General features: G+C 34.4%; 2 protein-coding genes across 2 annotated transcripts; both read left to right on the forward strand.

The window, feature by feature from the left end:
• The first annotated feature begins 3,533 nt into the window (after window positions 1-3,533).
• Window positions 3,534-6,575, forward strand: LOC136811972 (uncharacterized). The gene is made up of 2 exons (XM_067068579.1): window positions 3,534-4,660; window positions 5,897-6,575. The coding sequence occupies exons 1-2, from the start codon at window positions 4,033-4,035 to the stop codon at window positions 6,286-6,288; spliced, it is 1,020 nt and encodes a 339-aa protein (XP_066924680.1). The 5' UTR covers window positions 3,534-4,032; the 3' UTR covers window positions 6,289-6,575.
• Window positions 6,576-11,918: 5,343 nt separating this feature from the next.
• Window positions 11,919-19,874, forward strand: LOC136811973 (uncharacterized). Its single transcript, XM_067068580.1, has 8 exons — window positions 11,919-12,142; window positions 13,256-13,591; window positions 14,328-14,676; window positions 14,945-15,097; window positions 17,890-18,139; window positions 18,796-18,864; window positions 19,339-19,428; window positions 19,651-19,874. Exons 1-8 carry the CDS (start codon window positions 11,962-11,964, stop codon window positions 19,699-19,701), a joined length of 1,479 nt encoding a protein of 492 aa, XP_066924681.1. The 5' UTR covers window positions 11,919-11,961; the 3' UTR covers window positions 19,702-19,874.
• The last annotated feature ends 212 nt before the right edge of the window (window positions 19,875-20,086 follow it).

Genomic DNA, 20,086 nt, shown 5'->3' on the forward strand with positions numbered 1-20,086 from the left:
GATAAAAGTGGCACGCGCCTGACCACGCGATTACGGTCGAAAAGGTGTATTAGGATTTATGTCCCTTCAAGGGACAAAGAATTTCTCCAAAAGAATATTATTCGAATTATGGAGAGTGATAAACACGATCTTCCAGCTAGGATTTTGGTTCGAATTAAAGTGAGAATCGAGTTACAGATGTTCGAAATGGAGAGAGCTTGCTTCATCAAAAGCTTGACCTTTTTAAGTGATAACAGGACTGAAGTTTTTAGAAATCATAAAAATAACTGATTTACTGATTTGAAGGGAGAGGGCCATAAATTAAAGGTTTTATTTTCACATAAGTGTTCCATTTTATATCAGTTCAGACACATATTTCATATTCGGAGAGTGTATGCCTATTGTTATTATATTATACTGATATAAGGAAAAAACGATTTCCTGTCCTCTTTCTGACGAATCTTGCTCTACATCTGTGTCAATCCAATGTGAAAAAGCTTATAAATTAAGATTGACGAGTAAGCAAACGATATCTCATTTTAAAACAAAACCTTTGATCTGTGGAGGTGGTAAGTTAATGATATAAACAGCAAAGTCTTTTCATTTGATTCATTTGATTTTATATTCTATAAAAAGTAATTAAACTTTTAATTAAAAATGTTTTATGTGTAGGTTTTTGATATATGAATCCTTAATATACAAAATGGGAGAGGAAGTATTTTCTAGTTGTATTAACTGAATTAGATTACTCACATCTCACAATCTGTGCTGCATACCTTTGATTGAGTGCAAAGATGGTATTATCAATCAGCCTACCAGCTGACACACAACGTCGTTTAAACGTTTTTCTAATATTCACAACGTCCATATAACGCTAAATGAACGTTGAAACAACGTTGCGTGTCAACTGGCTGTCAACATATCTTAAATAACTTGTCATGTTGATTTGCATAGTCAAATGCACTATTTATAAAACTTTATACTGAGCTCACAATAGTTAATCCTTGACGTCCCACCAGTGAAATTCTGTTCCTCTCAGGAACGATATCTTCGGTTCTTCGGCTGCCCTTAGTTTTTATCAAGGACCTAATTCAAAAATCTGAAAAGATAGAGCTTTGAAAGAGCTTGCCAACGGTGCCAAACATTAAGGGTTTAGCTATCACCAAAGCCAAGATAATTCGATTCAAAGTTTAAGCAGTGAAAAATCTTAGAAATTCGATTTTTTAGCTTTTTGAGAAATTAATGAGACGAAACAGGGGTGGACAGAAAATCATCCATCTAGCCTCCCCGCTCTCGCCCACTGGCGTGCTCTTTCTTACACTGTCATCGGATTGAGTTGGCGTTGATAGCCATAATGATGGTGCTGATAAAATACTTCCCATGTTGAAAGAGTTTCTTATTAGATAATAATGTGATGATAACAAATTCTGTGGGTGCTAAATTTGATCAATTTTTTTGCAAAATACAGATGTATAACTTGCCGAAAAAGTGAATATTTCATAACCGAAATACCGTTGCTTTTTTTCAAACACATACACCCGAATAGACGTCCCCCCGCTAATTAAAAAGAGAAAAAAAATCCATTCCCCCGCTCTTATTAAGACCCCTCCCCCCCTGCTGATTAAATTCGAATAATTCAATATTTTATTACAGTGTAGATAGACCTTAAACTTGTTTAATTTTTTTTTTTCTTATTTTACGTGTTCATTTGTTAAAGTTTCTTTTTTGTTGGTCAAATTGATTTCAGTCAAAAAAAAATCTGTCTTCAAATTACCCCCTCTTATTCCCCCCCCCACACTTATTAGAATTTAGAAAATTTTCCTACCCCCTGCTTATTCGGACCCCTCTGTCCATTCGGGAGACAAGAGTAATCACCGACAGAAAAAAGGCTGACACCGTCAAACCATCAAGCCCGTATACCCCCTTGCTAATATTTCTAAAGCCCTTTTTATAGCATATTTTATAGGATTCGTGCATCTGCTACATGCTTTCTCTTCAATTTACAGGGGAAAATGTACAAAATTGTGCAGATTTCCTTTCAAGAAACACATTGAAAATTTGTTTTCTGTCATCATTCAATAGACGACATCGGCTTAACGTGAAAACTCAGATTTGATCCCCGAATATTGCCAACAATGCTTTGCGCAGAAAGAAGTTCACGGTGAAATTTTTTCCGCACAAAGCATTGTGGGCAATATTCGGGGATCAAATCTGAGTTTTCACGTTAAGCCGATATCGTCTATTGACTTGAGAATTCAAGAACTTTTTTCACTGTTTTTTCTCAACTGCTTAACCATAAAATATTGATTACTGCAATGACCTTAAAATAAATATCATGTACAGTACTAAAATACGAATCCTTTGAAATAGGCTAATGTAAGTTTTTTTAAATTTCTTTGCCTTTACATCTTTACAAGCCTGTTCGTCTGTGTCAGCTTCTTTTAAACAAAAAAAAACTTTGAAATTTAAAGAAGTAAATAAAAATTTGCTAAAGTTTAACATTTCTCAAGAGAAAAATGAATAATTTGATTTATCTACAGTCGGGTGGACCCTCAGAACGCCAGTAAAATTTACATTTGCCCTCGATTTTTGGGTTTTGCAATAAAACTAAAATTTATCGTCTTAAAATTTTCCCCCAAAAGCTTTTTTAACTTTGAAATACCCTTTTTATTAAGAGCTGTAGTTGATTTTAGTAATTGAACATAAAAGCTATGTTTTAGGTTCTTTAACACTTTTAACAAAGAATTGCCTTTGTAAATTGATTTTTAATATCCCCTAAGAAATATCAAAAATTTAATTGCAAAAATGATGCTATGAACTTTAAAAAGACGTTAATAATATGTTGTCTTACCTTCTTTTATAAAAAGTGCTAAGTTTTAATGGGTAATTAACCTTTTTGTTTCAAAGTTTTTTCAAAATGTCCTTAAAGAATTGAATTGTTTTAAAATTTTCGGAAAAATTTTCTAGATTAAAGCATCAAATTTATGACTGTTTTTATATGAAAAATTGGGATGAAAAATTGGTCAAAAAGCGCTATTTTCAAGATTTCGAGACAAATAAGCTTTTAGAAAAATTTTCCAAAAATATATTTTTAGTTCGGTAAGACTAACACCATCTACCGCAAAGAATTTTTCAAAATGTCTTTTCTTCGCCTAAAATAAGCTGTTCAAAGTTGAAATACGCCTCTTCGCATAAGTCTTCATTTTCTTTTTCATCAAATTTTTTCAGTGAGGTTCTTAAATTTTCAGACTCAAGGATAATTGGCCTAACAGAAAATGTATAACATGCCACAGTTTTTTGTGCACATCAAGTAGAAATTATATATTTTGTACGTTGAAAATATTTAAAAATCACTATGGTCTTAAGGCGTCAAACTACGTTGAGGGTAGGTGGCTCGTGCAGATGGCCTTTATAGACCTTTAAATTGATAATTATATTAGGGAAATTATGTCTAGGATTGTTCAAAGTAGAGGAAACTTGAGGCTCTTATTAAGCACTTTGTGGTCTAAAATTAAGCAGAGTGCCTGAAAATTTGTGTTCATAAAACAATTTCCGTATCATTAAATAAATGTTTTTATTCATTCATTAATCAAGGTCACTGGTATAGCTATTGTTTATTATTGTCACTATGAAAAATTTCCATTGGAGAGTATTTTTGTTTTTTCTCGATAGCTTTGGGTTATGTTTTGGTTATTTAAGCGAAAGAATCTTCCTTTCGAGAAACGAAAACAAATACAACCACATTGGCGAGGAGGATGACGTGAAAGCATGGCCAAACAAAAATCAAGAAAAAAACGAAAACAAAATCAGGGTAGTTTATAAACATTAAAGATGGTTATCACTTTTCTACACTAAAAAGAATCATTGCAATGCGTAAAGGTATAAAATCTTGGTCTCTAAGAAAAAGCTTTTCATTGTTGGTTAGCGCCAAATCAGGTCAAGTTGAAATCTATTGAAAATACTGATTGTGATGTCATATAACTTCATGAAATAAATCTTTCATGGTTTTGCTAGTTTTTCATGGATATTCTAAGCTAGAAGAATCTTGAAACAATGGCGCCGCCTGATCAAATCATCGGTGTCATCCTTCACGCGATTGGTTTCATATTCCACGCAACAGGACTCTACGTCCTCCTCCAAATCAAAGAAATCAGTCAATTCATGATCATTCAACGGTTATATTTAATCTATCTCAGCATCAGTGAAGGACTTTATTGTCTCCTTTTCACCTTGTTCTACATTGGTTTAATCTTGATGGATGATGAATTCACCAATATACCTTTCACTATCGGATCTGGAATGTATTTCTTTTATATCCTCATTATCATGCTCCTCACATTCGATCGTGTCCTAAATGTACGTTCAAACACCAATTATCTCCATTGGTCACACAAGAAAGCGCACATGGCTGTCCTCCTGGCTGGCTTCATCAGCACAATCATTACCATCACTCTACTTTCATCCTATAAAACCTTCGCACAATCATTTGAGATTATGTCATTGTATAGCTATCCGACTGCTGGATTCACATTCGTTTTCTTCATAGTCTTCTGTTACACTTATCTGATCTATAAGATTTGGACACATCGACGCAACATTGTTCTTCCAATCCTCCAACCTGCTGAAGACACTGAGAAAGAAACGCAATTGACAATATCTCCTCCTGACAACGAATTACAAGGTATAGTGTGATCTTTTCTTTAAGAAATCTTCAACTTTTAAGTGATATGTAGTCTAGCAAGCTAGACGACTAATTTATACATAGTAGAAATAAAGCAAAAAGTAATGAATGGAACAGTTTTTAGTCGTCTAGAAACCTTTGTGCACTAACTCCAAACAAAAGAAAAGTGTCAATATTGCAATTATAATTTTTTCCTGCTCAAAATAATTCTTGAGAAAAAAAAAATGTGTGGATTTGTGTATTGAAAGTTTTTCATTTGAGTTGATTTCGTTTTGAGAGTTTGTTGTTGCTTGATAAATTGTTTTCTCGCTACGCAAGTTTCTGCGTAGCTAGCCCCTGTATCTATAAGGCTGGAACACCGGATTCTTCCAGTCGTTTATACAAACTAAATCCCGTATTATTATTATTATTATTAGTATTGGTATTATTAGTATTACACGCATTATAAACGACTCCAGTCTAAGTGATATGAGATGACCATATTCAAGAGTCTTATGAGAACTTTAAAAACTTTCCACCCAATACGTCTACTCACTTAAACAATAGAAAAAGTGACGTATTGGGTGGAATAGAAACAGAAAAGTTGCATAATTTCGTTAAGTCATTGCAGTGGTGCATATCATGGATCTATTCCCTGAATTTAGTCACTTAAGGACCTCAATCTGGTCATAGTCTAGTGTTCAACTTTAATCTTACTTGAAGTAAATTAGTATTGATTATTTACAGTAGCTTTCTCAGGGCTGTCGGGAAATTTGTGTTATGAAAAAGTAAATATCTATTGATAACATTAAAAGATACTTACTTCGTAACAAAATTGTGTGATCCTACAAAAATCTTCCTGAGATCACTATTGAATTGTATCCCCGAAAGAATAATACGCTAGCGGAAAATACGTTCAATGCTTGTTTCCCTACAAATTGTAATTAATCAATCGACGTGGTTGTTTAAGCGTAGATTCCGATCAGATGTATAAAGTAAATAAGTCTGTGACCGCAGTTGAGGGCGACCCGAAGGCTCCTCTTTCGATAGCTATCTACCTGAAGGATTCTCCCTGGATTTCTCCACTTACCTTTAATCCTTCTCTTAATTGCTGAGTATTAGGTAGTGAGGCATCAAATACCATTTTGAGAATCTTTGGTATGCCCCCATAACCTTGCGAAAATAGATATCCCGGATGCTCTACCACTACACCACAGGTTGCTGTATTAAATTAAATTATATATCTAATTCTCATAGGGTCATCATCAACTGCTGTTTTACCCTTAACAAACTCAACTTCCGTGACCCAAACACAAAGCAAAAACATCGAAAAAGGAAACAAAAAATCAACGGTCAACACTTCCGCACGCGCTATTTTACATCGTGAAAAACGGAAACGAATATACGAAAACCTGAAGAAAGGTGTTCGAATCCCTGTCCTGCTTGTTGTTACTTTCATTGCATTCATCATCATCCCTGATCAAATCCATTTTTGGTCTCATCTATTGAATGAGAAAATATCTGATGATGTTTTCATCTTCTTTGGTGTGATCTATCCATTATCACCGATTTGTGATGCTATCATTTATATCTTCTTTCAGAAGAATACTCAAAGGTTTCTCCGGAGAAAACTTTCTAAATTCTTTTAAATCAAACTTTTGACATCAAACACCACTGTGTCACAAAACCTACCTCACCGGAAAATCCTCCACAATTTTAACCCCACTCGGAAATTGACTTTGTTTGAATCTCAATTTGAAATTAGATAGAAAAATAGCACTCTGAAACCATCCAATTGATCGATTCTTGACCTGGGTACAGTAAAATTTCCATCCCAATTGGGATTTTTCTATCAAAATGTTATCCCCACTGTAGGAATCCACCGGGGCTGCGAGACAAGGGTGTGATTAACGTACCAAGGTACATAGGATCGAGCACAGGATCATATATTATAAAAACAAAGTTTGTTTTATAACAATAATATGAAAAATTTAAAGTTTTCCATTAAAATTTCAAAACTTTTAGGAAGTTTAAGTTATTTTTCCTAGGGGCTATTGTATGAAGTAACAACAAAATATTAGAACGAAACAAAACCGAATAGAAGTGTATGAATAAGATTAAGTAAAATTATGATTTTTTTAAATACCCTAGATTCAATAAATCATTCTGAATGCGGTAAAAATCTGATGGACTTATTCATTTTGCTTGGTAAAGATTCAAATTTAACTCCTCCGGGCCTTAAACCAAATAACTGTAATGCTCACAACAAGAACTTTTGTTTTTCGATGAAGATGATGAATTTCCAGTAATTTTTACGATTCTAAGGTGAATTTCGGAATTTCAAAACATCATGCGAAAAATCATGTCCTATTATAATATTTATACTTCACCCCTGCCTCGCAGTCCCGACGGAATTTCTTTCTACAGTTGAGATAAATATTCATATGGAAAGCCCGATGGGGACCAAAATTGTATTCTTCCCAGCTAACAATAAACCCAGCGGGCATGGGTTTGAATAGACTATGCCATGGTCTAATACGAATTCGAATGATAAAGAATAGCCTCAAACACGCAAATTAGCAGTCGGGCGGAAATTTTGTCCGCGCAGGCGAAAAATAGTAGGAGGGGCTCAATGTCTTAGACTATATCAACTCAGTAGGAAAGAAAACACAGACCCTATTTTCCACCGAGCATTACGTTTTATAATATACAACCGTGTTTTAATCATAATAATATTACACCGACGATAGCATCGTCTAGGGTTTGGATAGAATGTTTTTCCATCGACTTTTGAATGAGAAAGTCAATGAAGTTAATTTCCAAGTGGGGCTGATATTTTAGGGTATTCAGCTAAATGGGGACGACATTTTTGGCCGAATTTTCCAGTGCAGTGGGTCTACGACATGGGGGTGTTTTGATTTCTTTTGTTATGTTTTTGGTTTGATTTTTATTGCCTCGCGTAGTACATTATGAAAGATTTTTGATAATGCCAAGTTTAACAAATAGCAGGTTTATCAGTTTTAGTTGTATAGATATCTAGGCTCCATTTAATTGTAAGATGATTATTTAACCGAATTATTTCAGTTATTGTAAATATCGCTCCCTTCCTTCCCTTGATTAAAAAAAGAGATCATGTTTGAGCTAACAAAAGTATTGATTCACGTTTTCTTATAAGAACTTTTAAGAGCTTTTAAATGTTCCTAACGTTTTGAATTCTAAGTCTAAAATTTTCTTAATTTCGCCATTTTATGTGTGATTTGTGCCTAAAAATTGTGATAAGAGTCCATAAAGCGTTATGATTTGTTCCTAATACTGTGGTCATGGAAGCGTTATGATCTTATAAAGTTTATTCTTATAAAAAAACATCTTATTTACTTATCGATATTTTTGTTGTTTTTTCCCCCTGGAAAATGCAAATGCTTGGTCACAAAAATTAATAAAGTTGACTCTAACCAATTTGAAATCGAATCAGAGATATAATTTGAACTGAAATATTCTGAAATATTATGCATGTTTGAAAAACCACACTGAGTTTTCAGAGGTGTAAACAAGAGAATCTCAACCCAATAAAACAAGACCAACAAGACCTATATCTGCGGACTCTCTGATCAAGCTTATAACGCCAAAATAATATTTTTCTAATCACGCCATTACACGCCAAAAAAGGTCTCAAATCAATTACATATCACGCTTTTATAAATCACAGAGCACGCCATTACGCTAAAAACGCCTCGATCACGCCAATACACAAACTGCTGGGGGGCTCTCAATTTCACCTTAGTTGTGTTTCATAACATTTATATAGATGCCTTATATAAAACACTAGATAGAGCTACTCTGTATTTCCCAAGCAACAGCATGTGAAGAAAAATAATCCACCATCTTTGCTGAAAGTAGGTCACAGTAGGTCATAGTTCGGTACCGTTAATTTGTTCAACCAAGAAAAAAAACCTGCGAATGGCGCGAAGCAACGAGGCGAAATATAGCCTTGATAAATCAAATTGCCGGCACTGAACTCTACTTATCAAAGATGGCGGGTTATTTTGATTCAATAGGGACATAGTAGCACTATCTAGTGTTTTATATGAGATATATGTGAACCTTTCACAGACCTGTTTTAGGTAATCTAGAAGGGCTAAAGTTCTACAAATTTTGACCATTAGTTCCTACCATGGTGGTGCGTCCTTGGTCAGTATACATCACGGTACGCTTTCCCTCTGATATGTTTTGATGATATGTTATGATATAGTATCGTGTATAAAAGTCCCCGTCCCTGTCTTTATGTTTGTTTCTGAGTTTTAGAAACTTGATTACTTTGATTAGTAAGTTTTATGAGCTTTAAAATTTAAATGAAAACCCTGAATGGCTAGCAGGGTTAAACAATATTAGATTATTGGATTTCTGAACCTTTTTAACTCTTGGACGGGAATTTTATACACAATACACATCCCCTATCTATATTAAACATATCAAAGGGGATATGCACAGCCTATTCAAAATAGAGAGATTCAGCTGTTTCGACCAGTACAGCGTGAGCAAGTATTGCACTTATCTTGCAATATTTCTAAGATACAAATCACCAAGCTTTTCCACCTTTCGGAAACTCTGCCACCTCACCCCCAGCAGCACCCCAAGAGCCAGGTTCACTCTATAAATCTAGAATTCGTGCGGTATTTCTTCAAAAGGTCACTGCACAACTAGTCTGTACACAAACCCGATATCTACTACCACCGTGAAAGCACAGGCCGATATCATATACTGACCTGTGCCGACCAATCGAGATTCTATTCAGCGTGCATTCAATGCAAAGAAAAGTAACCATGACGACCATCCAAGATCTTGGATGAAGTTCAAAGTTGATATTTATATTCTCGTCGTTGAAAACACAACTCAAAAATGTCATCAATGCTTTTTAAAAAGAGTCAGTGATAGAGAATCATAACATAAAGATGTGTCTATTATTTCGATTCAATTAAAGTAACATTTCTATAATTAAAAGTTTAGTAATTACTTGTTATATGGAAAATATAGGGTAATGGGAAAATAATTTTCTGTTAGACAATTTTGAATATGTCTTCGTTACTCTGCAAAAGTCGTGAGTTCGAATCTCACTTCAGTCCTCAGTTTAGTAGTTCTCTATCAAACTGCCGTCAATGCGCAGATACATACGTGTTGGCACTTAACCCTTTCAGTCCCACGCGACCGCACTGCAGTCCCTTTGGACCCGTCGTTTTTTCCCAGAGGACTGCACAGCGGTCCCTGATTTCTTTTTCAAATTGTGATATTTTGGCGGGAAATAAAGATATTTCTTTAAGTAGCTTTCAAAGAAGATAAGATAGCGCGTCGTGTGCAAAAGACCGCGTAAAAAAAGCTTGTTCGAGTAAAAAGTTTTGTTTACAAAAGTATTTACAAAAATTTTTGCAAGCAAAATCTGTAAGGCCGAAAATGGGATTTTTTACAACTTCTATCAATCATGATGATTTTCCTATGAGGGCTAATCAAACAATTCTTTTTTCAGTTAGTAGATACTGTTGTGCTAAACATTTATCAGAAAAATGAATGGGTTTAAACATTTTTTTCATGAAAAAAATTATCATTGAATGGCAAAAAATTGCTGTTTTCAAATTTTTTATTGCCTTTCTCTGGTCACGTGACACGCCGATGACGTCATTTTGCAAATTTTTTTCTTTTAAAATGATCCTCATACTATAAGTGAAAAAGGGTGAAAACTTGAGAGACCTAGGTTTAGTGATTCTAGAGATATTGAAGAATAAGTAAATGCACTCAAAAACTCATTTTACGGCTCTGGGAAAGTAGCTGTGAAAACTCTGGGACTGAAAGGGTTAATGGTAAGTCCTTGATAATGATATCGTTGAGGGTCTATGAGAAGGGAGGGGCGTCTTCTTTAGTATTTCGGAAATCAAAACCCTCGTATGCATCCTCTCTATACTTTCTAATTAAAAAAAGAGGATTTCTTAAGCAAGTCTTCCCTTGATTGCAAACAAGAATCTTTAAATGAAAGTTTGCACAAAGAAGAAAAACATCAAAATGTCACTGGCAACATGTTAGATTTTGTGAACTACGCTCTTTTTCTATAAGAGCCATTATTTTTTATGAGACTACCCTGTTCCTTTCTTTTGGTTTTTGAGCCTCAAATTGTTCTTATCCTGATCTTATACGTAGGGTTAGATAGTTCAGGATATTTACCCAATTTTACTACTTTGACCTACTTGATCTGCTTGAAATTGATTAATTCCAGGCTCAGCATTGTTCTTAAATTGTTCTTATTTCTGGCCTTATTGTTCTTATAAAACTGTTCCCATGAAAGAAAAAATGAACTAATCATCATTAGAAAATCTATTTTCAAAAAATAAACTATTAATTTTTAATGTCAATAAAATAAAATTTTGGTCCTTGAAAAAGGAAATTGACCCTGTTCTCTAAAAAGGCGAACAAATAAAGAAAACTAATCTCAATGTTATTTTATTGTTGGAACCTCGAAATATTTTTACCGTATGGCAACCGGTGAGAAATCACTTTATGGGTCTATAAGGACATCAATCCCACAATTCTTATTCAGAGGAACAAAGCAGTGAAAAGGAAAATTCGAGAATTTAAATTACTCCAGGAGGTCTTGTAACGAAACAAAACCTTTTTTGAAAGTCACTTTTACGAAGAGACCTTAAATTACAAGGTCCTTTTTCGTCTTCTTGTTTGACGTGAGAGGAATGGGGAGGAGCCCAATTGAAAAAGTAAACAATAATCAACAACAAAGTATGAACAATAAAAACAAGAACTTTCTAGATGAAAATAATTTCGTCTTTAAATAAAACTTGGAGCCAGTTCAATATGTAATATAAATGTCCGGCATCACTTAGAGCTCGTCAACAGAAATGTTGTGTGTTTTTATGAGAACATTTTACTTTACGTGGTTGAAAAAGGGTTTTTAAAGGATCTTATCTGAAGAAAATGATATACATCATACGGCCCTCGGGAGAGGGGGCACGAGTATGCCCGTGCCAACGTTTGAAAATCGACCTTTTGAGAGACTAAATTCAAATTTTAAGCCTAAAATTATCAGATATTTTGTCTCTTTGAGAGCCGATTTTTCATATATTTTAATTTTAGGACCCTTTCAGAGAATCAATTGCTAATTCATCGTTTGTTTTACTCCTTTGAGAGACTTTCAAGGGGGTAAACAAATTGGACGCACATTCCCGACACCAGTTCTTCCCAAGTACCTCCCCTCAGACATACTACCTGTTTTTTTACTTCAGTTGTTGATATGAAAAAGCTAGAATAGAGAAAGTAATAATATCTGGATGAAAGTCATGGTTAAACCTTTTAAACCAATTGAGTTTCACAATAATGGTTACATAGCATCACCGTTAACAAAAAGAGTTGCACCACAAGTAAAGAATCCCCAGCAACAAGGTATTGGTGGAGATGAAACCATTATAGATATTGGTGATCACCAGGACTACGAAGAAAACAAAATTGAAGGTACATCGTTTTTGAAAGTTTCTATCGAAATCCCAATGGGAAAGAAATTCTATTGCTCCCCAGCTTAAAATATCCAGATGGGGCAGGGTTCCACCGGGTCTGTAACTATAAACAACAAACAAAACTGAAAGTAAACCCTCCTTTTATACTTTGTCGGCCCTTTTTACGCTGGCCATATTACGCCACGAGCCCAAAAAAAACGCCTATAAGGTCCCGTGTAAAAAGGGCCGATAAGGTAAATAAGAAGACACATCAGTTTCAAAGACGCAGTGACACAATACAATCAATCAAAAACACAATACACCCCCTTCTCACAGACCCCCTGGGATTCCTTCCCACTGGATAAATCGGACAAAATATCGTCCCCTATACCCTAACTTTTATCCCCGCTGAAAATAATCAGATAAGTATATTCTCACTTCTAAATATTGTGCTATTTCTTCCATCTGGAACGAATTTTGTGGATCGAAAACAATAGAATTGCAATCCTTAGCCATAGAAAGCATGGGAATGTCAATGCCCTATCGAGTTTTGGTACGTTATTTTTACCCCTTCTGGCTGAAAAATCCTACTGATTCTATGAGAAGCAAAGCAGGTATCACAATGATACCTTTCATTTTATTTCTTTTGAATGAAAGTTTAATGATGATGACTGGCTGTCTCGGAGGCGTTTTATTAGAACTGCCTTCGCTGTAGCTTACCTCTTCAATTGTGTAATGTAAAATCGATACCTAGCAATGTCATCAACAAGTTTTTTGAGTTTCTGTCTACCCAATTCTCCTCACATGGCATGGGTTGACCCGGACGAAGGTACATTCACTTGCCAAGTGAATCACAGCAACGAGTAGGAATCGAACCACCATCTCATGGACGGCATTCAAAATAACCACTATTCTACTAAGCGTAAGGTTGCTTGTCAAAGAATGTGGTGCAATTTAAAACGTTTTTGATATCTTACTTAAAAGTATCTAAAAATGTACTCGATGAGAGACTAAGTGTGTGGGTATAATTTTCTCATTTCAAGTCATTTAAAATATACCATACCCGTCTTTTATCTATTGCACCCCTCCTAAAAACAGCTTTTATAAAAGGTCTTTTATTGGCTTATTTCAGTATTGAGTATGGAAACTCAAATCAGTCACATTCAAGACACGAATGTTAACATAGATATCACCAACACAAATACACCATCAGAAACTACTAGTGTTAATGGTACAGAAGAAGTTGGACCTACCTGTCGATTGACTAAATTTATAATGGATCAAAAACGTATATGCAGCCGAAAACCCATCTTGAAACGTGCTTTAAATCCTTGTTTAAATGCCATGAAATTAGTCGGTTTGTATTACGATTGTGAGAAAGGCACAGGGATTAAATATCGAATCGCCCAGCTCTATGTCGTCATTATCAACTGCTTGATTCTGCTTGATTTCATAATGAATATTGCTAGTAAGTTTACTTGATTCATGCATAGTCCGCAAAAAAAACTCTGGTCTGGAAGGCTTTTGTTTCTTTCTCTAATTAACCGTTAGAGCTTGCGTACCTTATATTGGTTTGTCTTGCATAGTTTTTGATCATGTGATTAAAAAATTAACCAATCCCAAGTGGAGTACTTGGTAAAGTGATCAAAAACTGAGCAAATCGATTTTCATCTTTTGATAATAACAAAGGATTAATTAAATCAATAAGCTTCCAGACCAGTGTTTTTCATAAGGACTGTGGCTCATCAGCCCGTTATTTACTAGGGTTTGTTTGTTTACCTCTATGCAGCCATCTCCGAGCCATCTTCTTTCAAGATGGAGTTAGTCTAATCTCACGCTACAACATGGTTTCCACATGGTACCCTCACTTAAAATAAAATGACTTTAGTTCATTTTTATTTCGTGTCGATTAGCTTATCGATTATCCAACATATTTTTTTGTACATCCAATGTCTTTGTATTTTTCTAATTCGTTGGACTTAGATTCAATAGCTTACTTTACGGGAGCTAATATTTTGCGGTGTAAGGATATGAAATACCCACATTTCTTTCAAAGATTTTTATAGTGGACATCCACAACAACATAAGTTAGCTCCCATTAGGATTACCGTATTACTTCGACTAAATGGCTTCTCGAATAAAGGCCCGGGGAGTTTATTCGAAGTTAAACAATACAAATGCTTATCTATCTAATTCCACTTTAGCTGCATTTCTTGGCGAAACAATGAATGACTACTACATGTTAAGTATCTTGATCATCTACAGTCTAAAAGGTGTTATTCAAGCCAATGTCATTCATTACGTATCCCGTAAATGCGTCTTATGGAAATTCATACGTAACTTGAATGAATTCCTCACAGATATCAAAGTCAGTGACAACGTAAAGGAACACGAAAAGAGATTCCGAAACAAGACATTCCTTGGATTTTTGATATCATCATTAATTATTTTGGCTTTTTCATCGACTATCATTGCTATGATTGTTCATCCATCTACCGGTGAATTGTCACAAACTTTGAGACTTGCACCGTTTGTTAACCAAACCAATTTAATGTAAGTATAATATTACATATTTTACCCTAAACACCACCAAGGGATACGAGGTCGAGTTTTCTAGCAAAGATTGACGTAAAATTTTGTTTTTGAGAAAAATCCCAATTTTTTTTGGAATAGTGATTTCGAAGAGGCGAAGGAGTATTCTGGTCTGTAAAGTTTACAAATGGAGTAGGTAGTAGTAGGCATTTTGTACTTGCCGTAAAATCAATCGGTTTGATACATGTAATCCTGATTTAAACACCTTAGTTTCTTTTTGCTACAAAAGATACAGATATGCAAAAACGGTCACAGATATCATGATGTTGACAGCTTGGGTTGCACCAATTACTTTGTGTCTGATTCTCATCAATTCCTTGACATACACCTTTGAAGAATTTTACAGATACTTGGATACCACGAAAGAAAATGTTTGTCGAAGGTTTTGTTTTTTTCTCACTTTTTATCTCGTCATGGTATGCATCACTGCAATGTCTTGGACATCACAGAATAGACCCAACAGCTGATTGGTTGTAAGTGACGTAAAATCAGTCACTGCGTCACTTGCAAACAATCAGCTGTTGGGTCCGTGATGTAGTGTTAAAAGACATTGCAAAGGTGCATATCATTGTTAGATTACATGAGAAACTTCTTAAAGTGTTAAAGTGTTAAAAATAAACTCTTGGTCAAGCTTTATTTATGCTTATATTTCCCTAGAATGAAAGACCTAATACCCTAGGAATGTTAAAAAAGTTATCGCTATTAATAGAAACTAGCCGTATGCGCAGCGTCGCACGCTGCGTGTCACAACCAAGTGAATCAGATAATGAGAAGATTTTGATTTTATAAAAGAAATGAGAAAAAAGATAACATTGCATTGCAATTTTTAACCAAAATGAAGTAAATGGCTTAGAAGAATTATATTTTAGATATTTTTTAACCATCGTGGGTGGACATCGTGGCTGGACATCGTGGCTGGACATTCGAGGGTGACAATGAAAGACTTTTAAAATTTTTAAAAGTAATAGGGAGCCGCTATTGTAAACATCAAGTTTTAAAGTACTTCTGAATAAGAAATCATCAAAAAGAAAAATAATGTTTGGGAAGAAGGTTGATTTTAACCCGCGCAGCTCAAAAGTTCCTGTATAGAAAATAGTATCTTGGCATACCAAAGTTAGTCTAGTGGTAGGAGATCTGCATAAGATGCAGAAAGATGATGGTTCAACGCCACAAATAGGAGATTTTGTAAAGATTTGTTATAGTTTCGAAAAGTTTTTTACAAAACGTTGTAAACACACACGTTTTAGCGTAGTAATATATAGATTGGAGAGAACATTTCAACGTGAAAGTTTAAAAGACCCTATTGCCATACTCTTGAATGAAATAACTAATTTTACGCATGCCACAGCTGGCTTGCTGGTTCAAAAGAATGCACACTCTTCAAAAAGATCAGAGTTCAAACCGGGACAAAGTAGACAATAAAGACTTTAAAAATTTTTAAAAGTAATAGGGAGCCGCTATTGTAAACATCAAGTTTTAAAGTACTTCTGAATAAGAAATCATCAAAAAATAAAATAATGTTTGGGAAAAAGGTTAATTTTAATCCGCGCGGCTCCAAACTTTCTGTATAGAAAATAGAATCTTGGCGTCTCAAAGTTAGTCTAGTGGTAGCGATCTGCATAAGATGCAAAAAGATGATGGTTCAACGCCACAAAAAGGAGATTTTGTAAAGATTTGTTATAGTTCCAAAAAGTTTGTTACAAAACGTTGTAAACACACACGTTTTAGCGTATTAATATATAGATCGGAGAGAACATTTCAAAGTGAAAGTTTAAAAGACCCTATTGCCATACTCTTGAATGAAATGACTAATTTTACGCATGCCACAGCTGGCTTGCTGGTTCAAAAGAATGCACACTCTTCAAAAAGATCAGAGTTCAAACCGGGACAAAGTAGATTATAAAGATGTTTTCAAAAGTTTTAAAAGTAATAGGGAGCCGCTATTGTAAACATAAAGTTTTATTAAAGTACTTCTGAATAAGAAATCATCAAAAAGAAAAATAATGTTTGGGAAGAAGGTTGATTTTAACCCGCGCAGCTCAAAACTTCCTGTATAGAAAATGGTATCTTGGCATATCAAAGTTAGTCTAGTGGTAGGAGATTTGCATAATATGCAGAAAGATGATGGTTCAACGCCAAAAATAGGAGATTTTGTAAAGATTTGTTATAGTTTTGAAAAGTTTTTTACAAAACGTTGTAAACACACACGTTTTAGCGTATTGATATATAGATTATAGCGTACAGCATGTCTTGAAAAAGGTTTTAACAGTCGAAAAATGTTCACATGAATTTTATAATGAATTTTATGTTACAGGGTGTCCCGGAAAAGTACTGTGTCAGCACTTTTTCTTACTTATTAGCCTATTCCATAGGATTCGTGTTTTGAGTGCATGATATTTTTGCATATGTCCCTGTAGTAATCAACTTTTTATTGTTGAACACTCTTTTGCGAATTGAGTTTTACAAAGAGTTCATGAATGATGACAAAAATCAAAAAGAATTTCAACGTCTTCCTCGAAGGGAAATGGTCGTGTTCAGACCTGAAAGTTTAAGTTTAAGGTTTAAGTAGTACTTTGTTGATATGGGAATTCAATTATAATCACTTTTCTTTTGTCATCATCGATTGGCGATCTCGAGGAATCTCCTTTCCTAACTTGAAATCATGTCATCTTCTCTCTTGAGATACTTTGAAACAAAAAAGATTTCAGGGAATCCCTCTGCAAAACACTAATTCGTGTTCGTTGAAACCATTACTGCTAGAGATGCTCCGAGCGTCTCTAAGTCATAAATGTCACGTTCTCTTTTCTTCATTTACAAAAGGAGCATGCTTTTCACTTGCAAATTCTGATTTCGTCTATTCAGAAAACTGTAACGAAATCGTAAAAAAACGATTTTTAAACCAGAGGGCGATTCCTTTTTAAACTTTGGTTTAACTAATGAGAAGCGTGCCGTTAAATACAAAAGGAATATAAAAGAAAAATGTAGACCTAATTGCTTTAAACTTTGGTCTGAACACGACCAATATGCATAGATTTTTATATCATTCCCCTTTAAATTGAATAGAAAAAAGCATGTAACAGATGCACGAATCTTATGAAAAAGGCTCATAGAAGAGATCTTTTTTCCGGACACACTGTAGATATAGCCCTATCAATAACTTTCTTTCCTCCATAGATTCTTCTTATACGACACACGAAAGAAGTTTCTACGTCTTACTGAACTTTGTGGTGATTTTGATGATATGATGTCATTTCTGCTTATGTTTTCCTATCTTCTCGACATCGTCATGATTTGTCTTCTTTTACGTATGGTCGCATTTTCATACACCGAAATGGTATCACGACTTGTTACTTCAGCGTGGTTGATGTTACCTATAATGTCTTTGATGATATTATCAAATAAAGCGTCAGAATTGTATGATACTGTAAGTAATAACCCTTCAAAATCGAGTGACTTTTAGGACTTTTATAATCGTCAAATGTGGGTTTTGTTTGTGATCGATGCTGCAAAGTGCTAAATGAAACCAGAGCCAAAAGTAAAATATTAAAAGATATCTTTCATCACAGCAGAAAGTAGCACGAAACTCTGAGTAGTTTACTTTTTACTCTCTGTTCGTTGTGATGAAAGATATCGTTTAATCTTTTTATATTTCATCCTCAAAATTAGCCAACATACCGAGTATTAGGCTATATCTCCTGAGTACTTGGTTTAAACGGACATAAACTATATATCGTAATAAACTCTTAAACTGTAAGATTTTTATTTTATGCTACTTTTTTTACGATTTCAAAAAACGAAGGCTGAAAACCTTCACAACTTTCAAAAACTGTTGCATGCTGGAAATGTTAAATTTACAAACATCCTTATCACGGTGGTCCAGACCTCCTTCCTACTTGAAAATATGACTCCAAAGATTTTCGAAAACAAAAATAAAGAATAAAAGTAAATTTATGTGCGAATTTGCTCAGAGCCATTGATTTACTGTTTTTCAACGCATCAACTTCTAGTAGCTGTAACCTTCAAACCATATTATGATAGTATAGGATGTTAATGCCACTCAACCTTCTTTGGTAACCGTAGGGACAGAAGATGCAACGTTATATCCAAGATATCAAAATTGATAGCATTGACCTTGACACCAAGACAGAGGTATGTGATCTATGATCTACAAGTTCTTTTAAATAATTTTTTTCATACTTAATCGAAAGATACAGCCCAAAGCTTATTGACCTAAAAATCATCAAAACACAACAAAGAGGAGCCTATTTCATAGTCAACCAAGCAGAAAATTTGAGCTGTTTTTTTTTACTGTAAAGATATTTTTAAAATTTTTTTTCAAGATGATAACCCTCTAAGATTGAAGATTTCCTAACATGATCGATTATAGGACAATTCTACTAGAAGCTGTCATTTTTTTCTTCTTCATTTTTTGAAGTTATTCTTCTCTTTCCAACATACTCATACACGCCATGTCATTCAAAATTATTTCAAAAGTTACAGCCTTTTTGTGTCCGCTGCAGATTTTATTAAAACAGACTTTATTGCAGAAACTGCAGCTTGATAGAAATTTCATTCATCTCAAAAGCAAATTTCATTGAAAGATTCACACTTTTAATTTTCTAGTTGGATCTACTACTCTTCCACATGAGTAGTGAGCCAGTTGTCATGACGATTTGGAAAATGATCCCACTCAATCGATCCATTATCGTTTCGGTAAGACTAAAAGTTGATCACAAGCATAACAAAAAACATAATTTAGATCAAACCTTACACATTATTTAGAAAGGGCATCTTTCCAATATCTTTGAATTGAGAATACGGAATCTTGTCAGAATACAATTCCAAGAAACTTTCATATACTGTATGATTTTAGTTATTTAATTACTTTGTTTCTCATCTGGTTCTGGTAGATCTTTTTTTCCTTCTTTTCTTTAGATCTTTGTCAGCATTGTTACATACTTTGCAATGCTTATTTCCTTCCTCTAAAACATCAAGTCAAAAGTCAAGTGCAAGGACGATTGTGTTATTTTTCACCAAGGATGTTGATTTAATGTAGCCTTCAACAAATACAATTTCAATATTTCAAGGGAAAAAGGAACACTTTGGATTTAGATAATAGAAATATTTTATTACAAAACACACACGCATTAACCATTTAACGACTGTGTCTTTTTATTTTTCCGTGTATAAAATACCACGGCTTTTCACAAGCCGTACCAAAAAGACTGAAGACGGATTATCTCGTCATAATCTTGTTTGAGGTATTGCAGACCGATTGACCAAATTTGTTGGGTGGACACAACTTGTGTACAAAATTGTTTATACACATTTAATTTGAGATTTGTTGTTTTCATGACATTATTCATTTTAA

Source organism: Clytia hemisphaerica, unplaced genomic scaffold (assembly GCF_902728285.1).
Source record: "Clytia hemisphaerica strain Z4C2 unplaced genomic scaffold, Clytia hemisphaerica genome assembly, whole genome shotgun sequence".
Lineage (NCBI taxonomy): Eukaryota > Metazoa > Cnidaria > Hydrozoa > Leptothecata > Clytiidae > Clytia > Clytia hemisphaerica.

Excerpts from the sequence above, each read along its gene's own strand:
- LOC136811973 (XM_067068580.1), top strand. The coding sequence starts at position 11,962 with ATGAAAGTCATGGTTAAACCTTTTAAACCAATTGAGTTTCACAATAAT. Across the intron at positions 15,098-17,889 it reads AAAGAAAATGTTTGTCGAAG|ATTCTTCTTATACGACACAC; the intron begins GTTTTGTTTTTT and ends TTTCCTCCATAG. Across the intron at positions 18,865-19,338 it reads ACCTTGACACCAAGACAGAG|TTGGATCTACTACTCTTCCA; the intron begins GTATGTGATCTA and ends TTAATTTTCTAG.
- LOC136811972 (XM_067068579.1), top strand. The coding sequence starts at position 4,033 with ATGGCGCCGCCTGATCAAATCATCGGTGTCATCCTTCACGCGATTGGT. Across the intron at positions 4,661-5,896 it reads TCCTGACAACGAATTACAAG|GGTCATCATCAACTGCTGTT; the intron begins GTATAGTGTGAT and ends TAATTCTCATAG.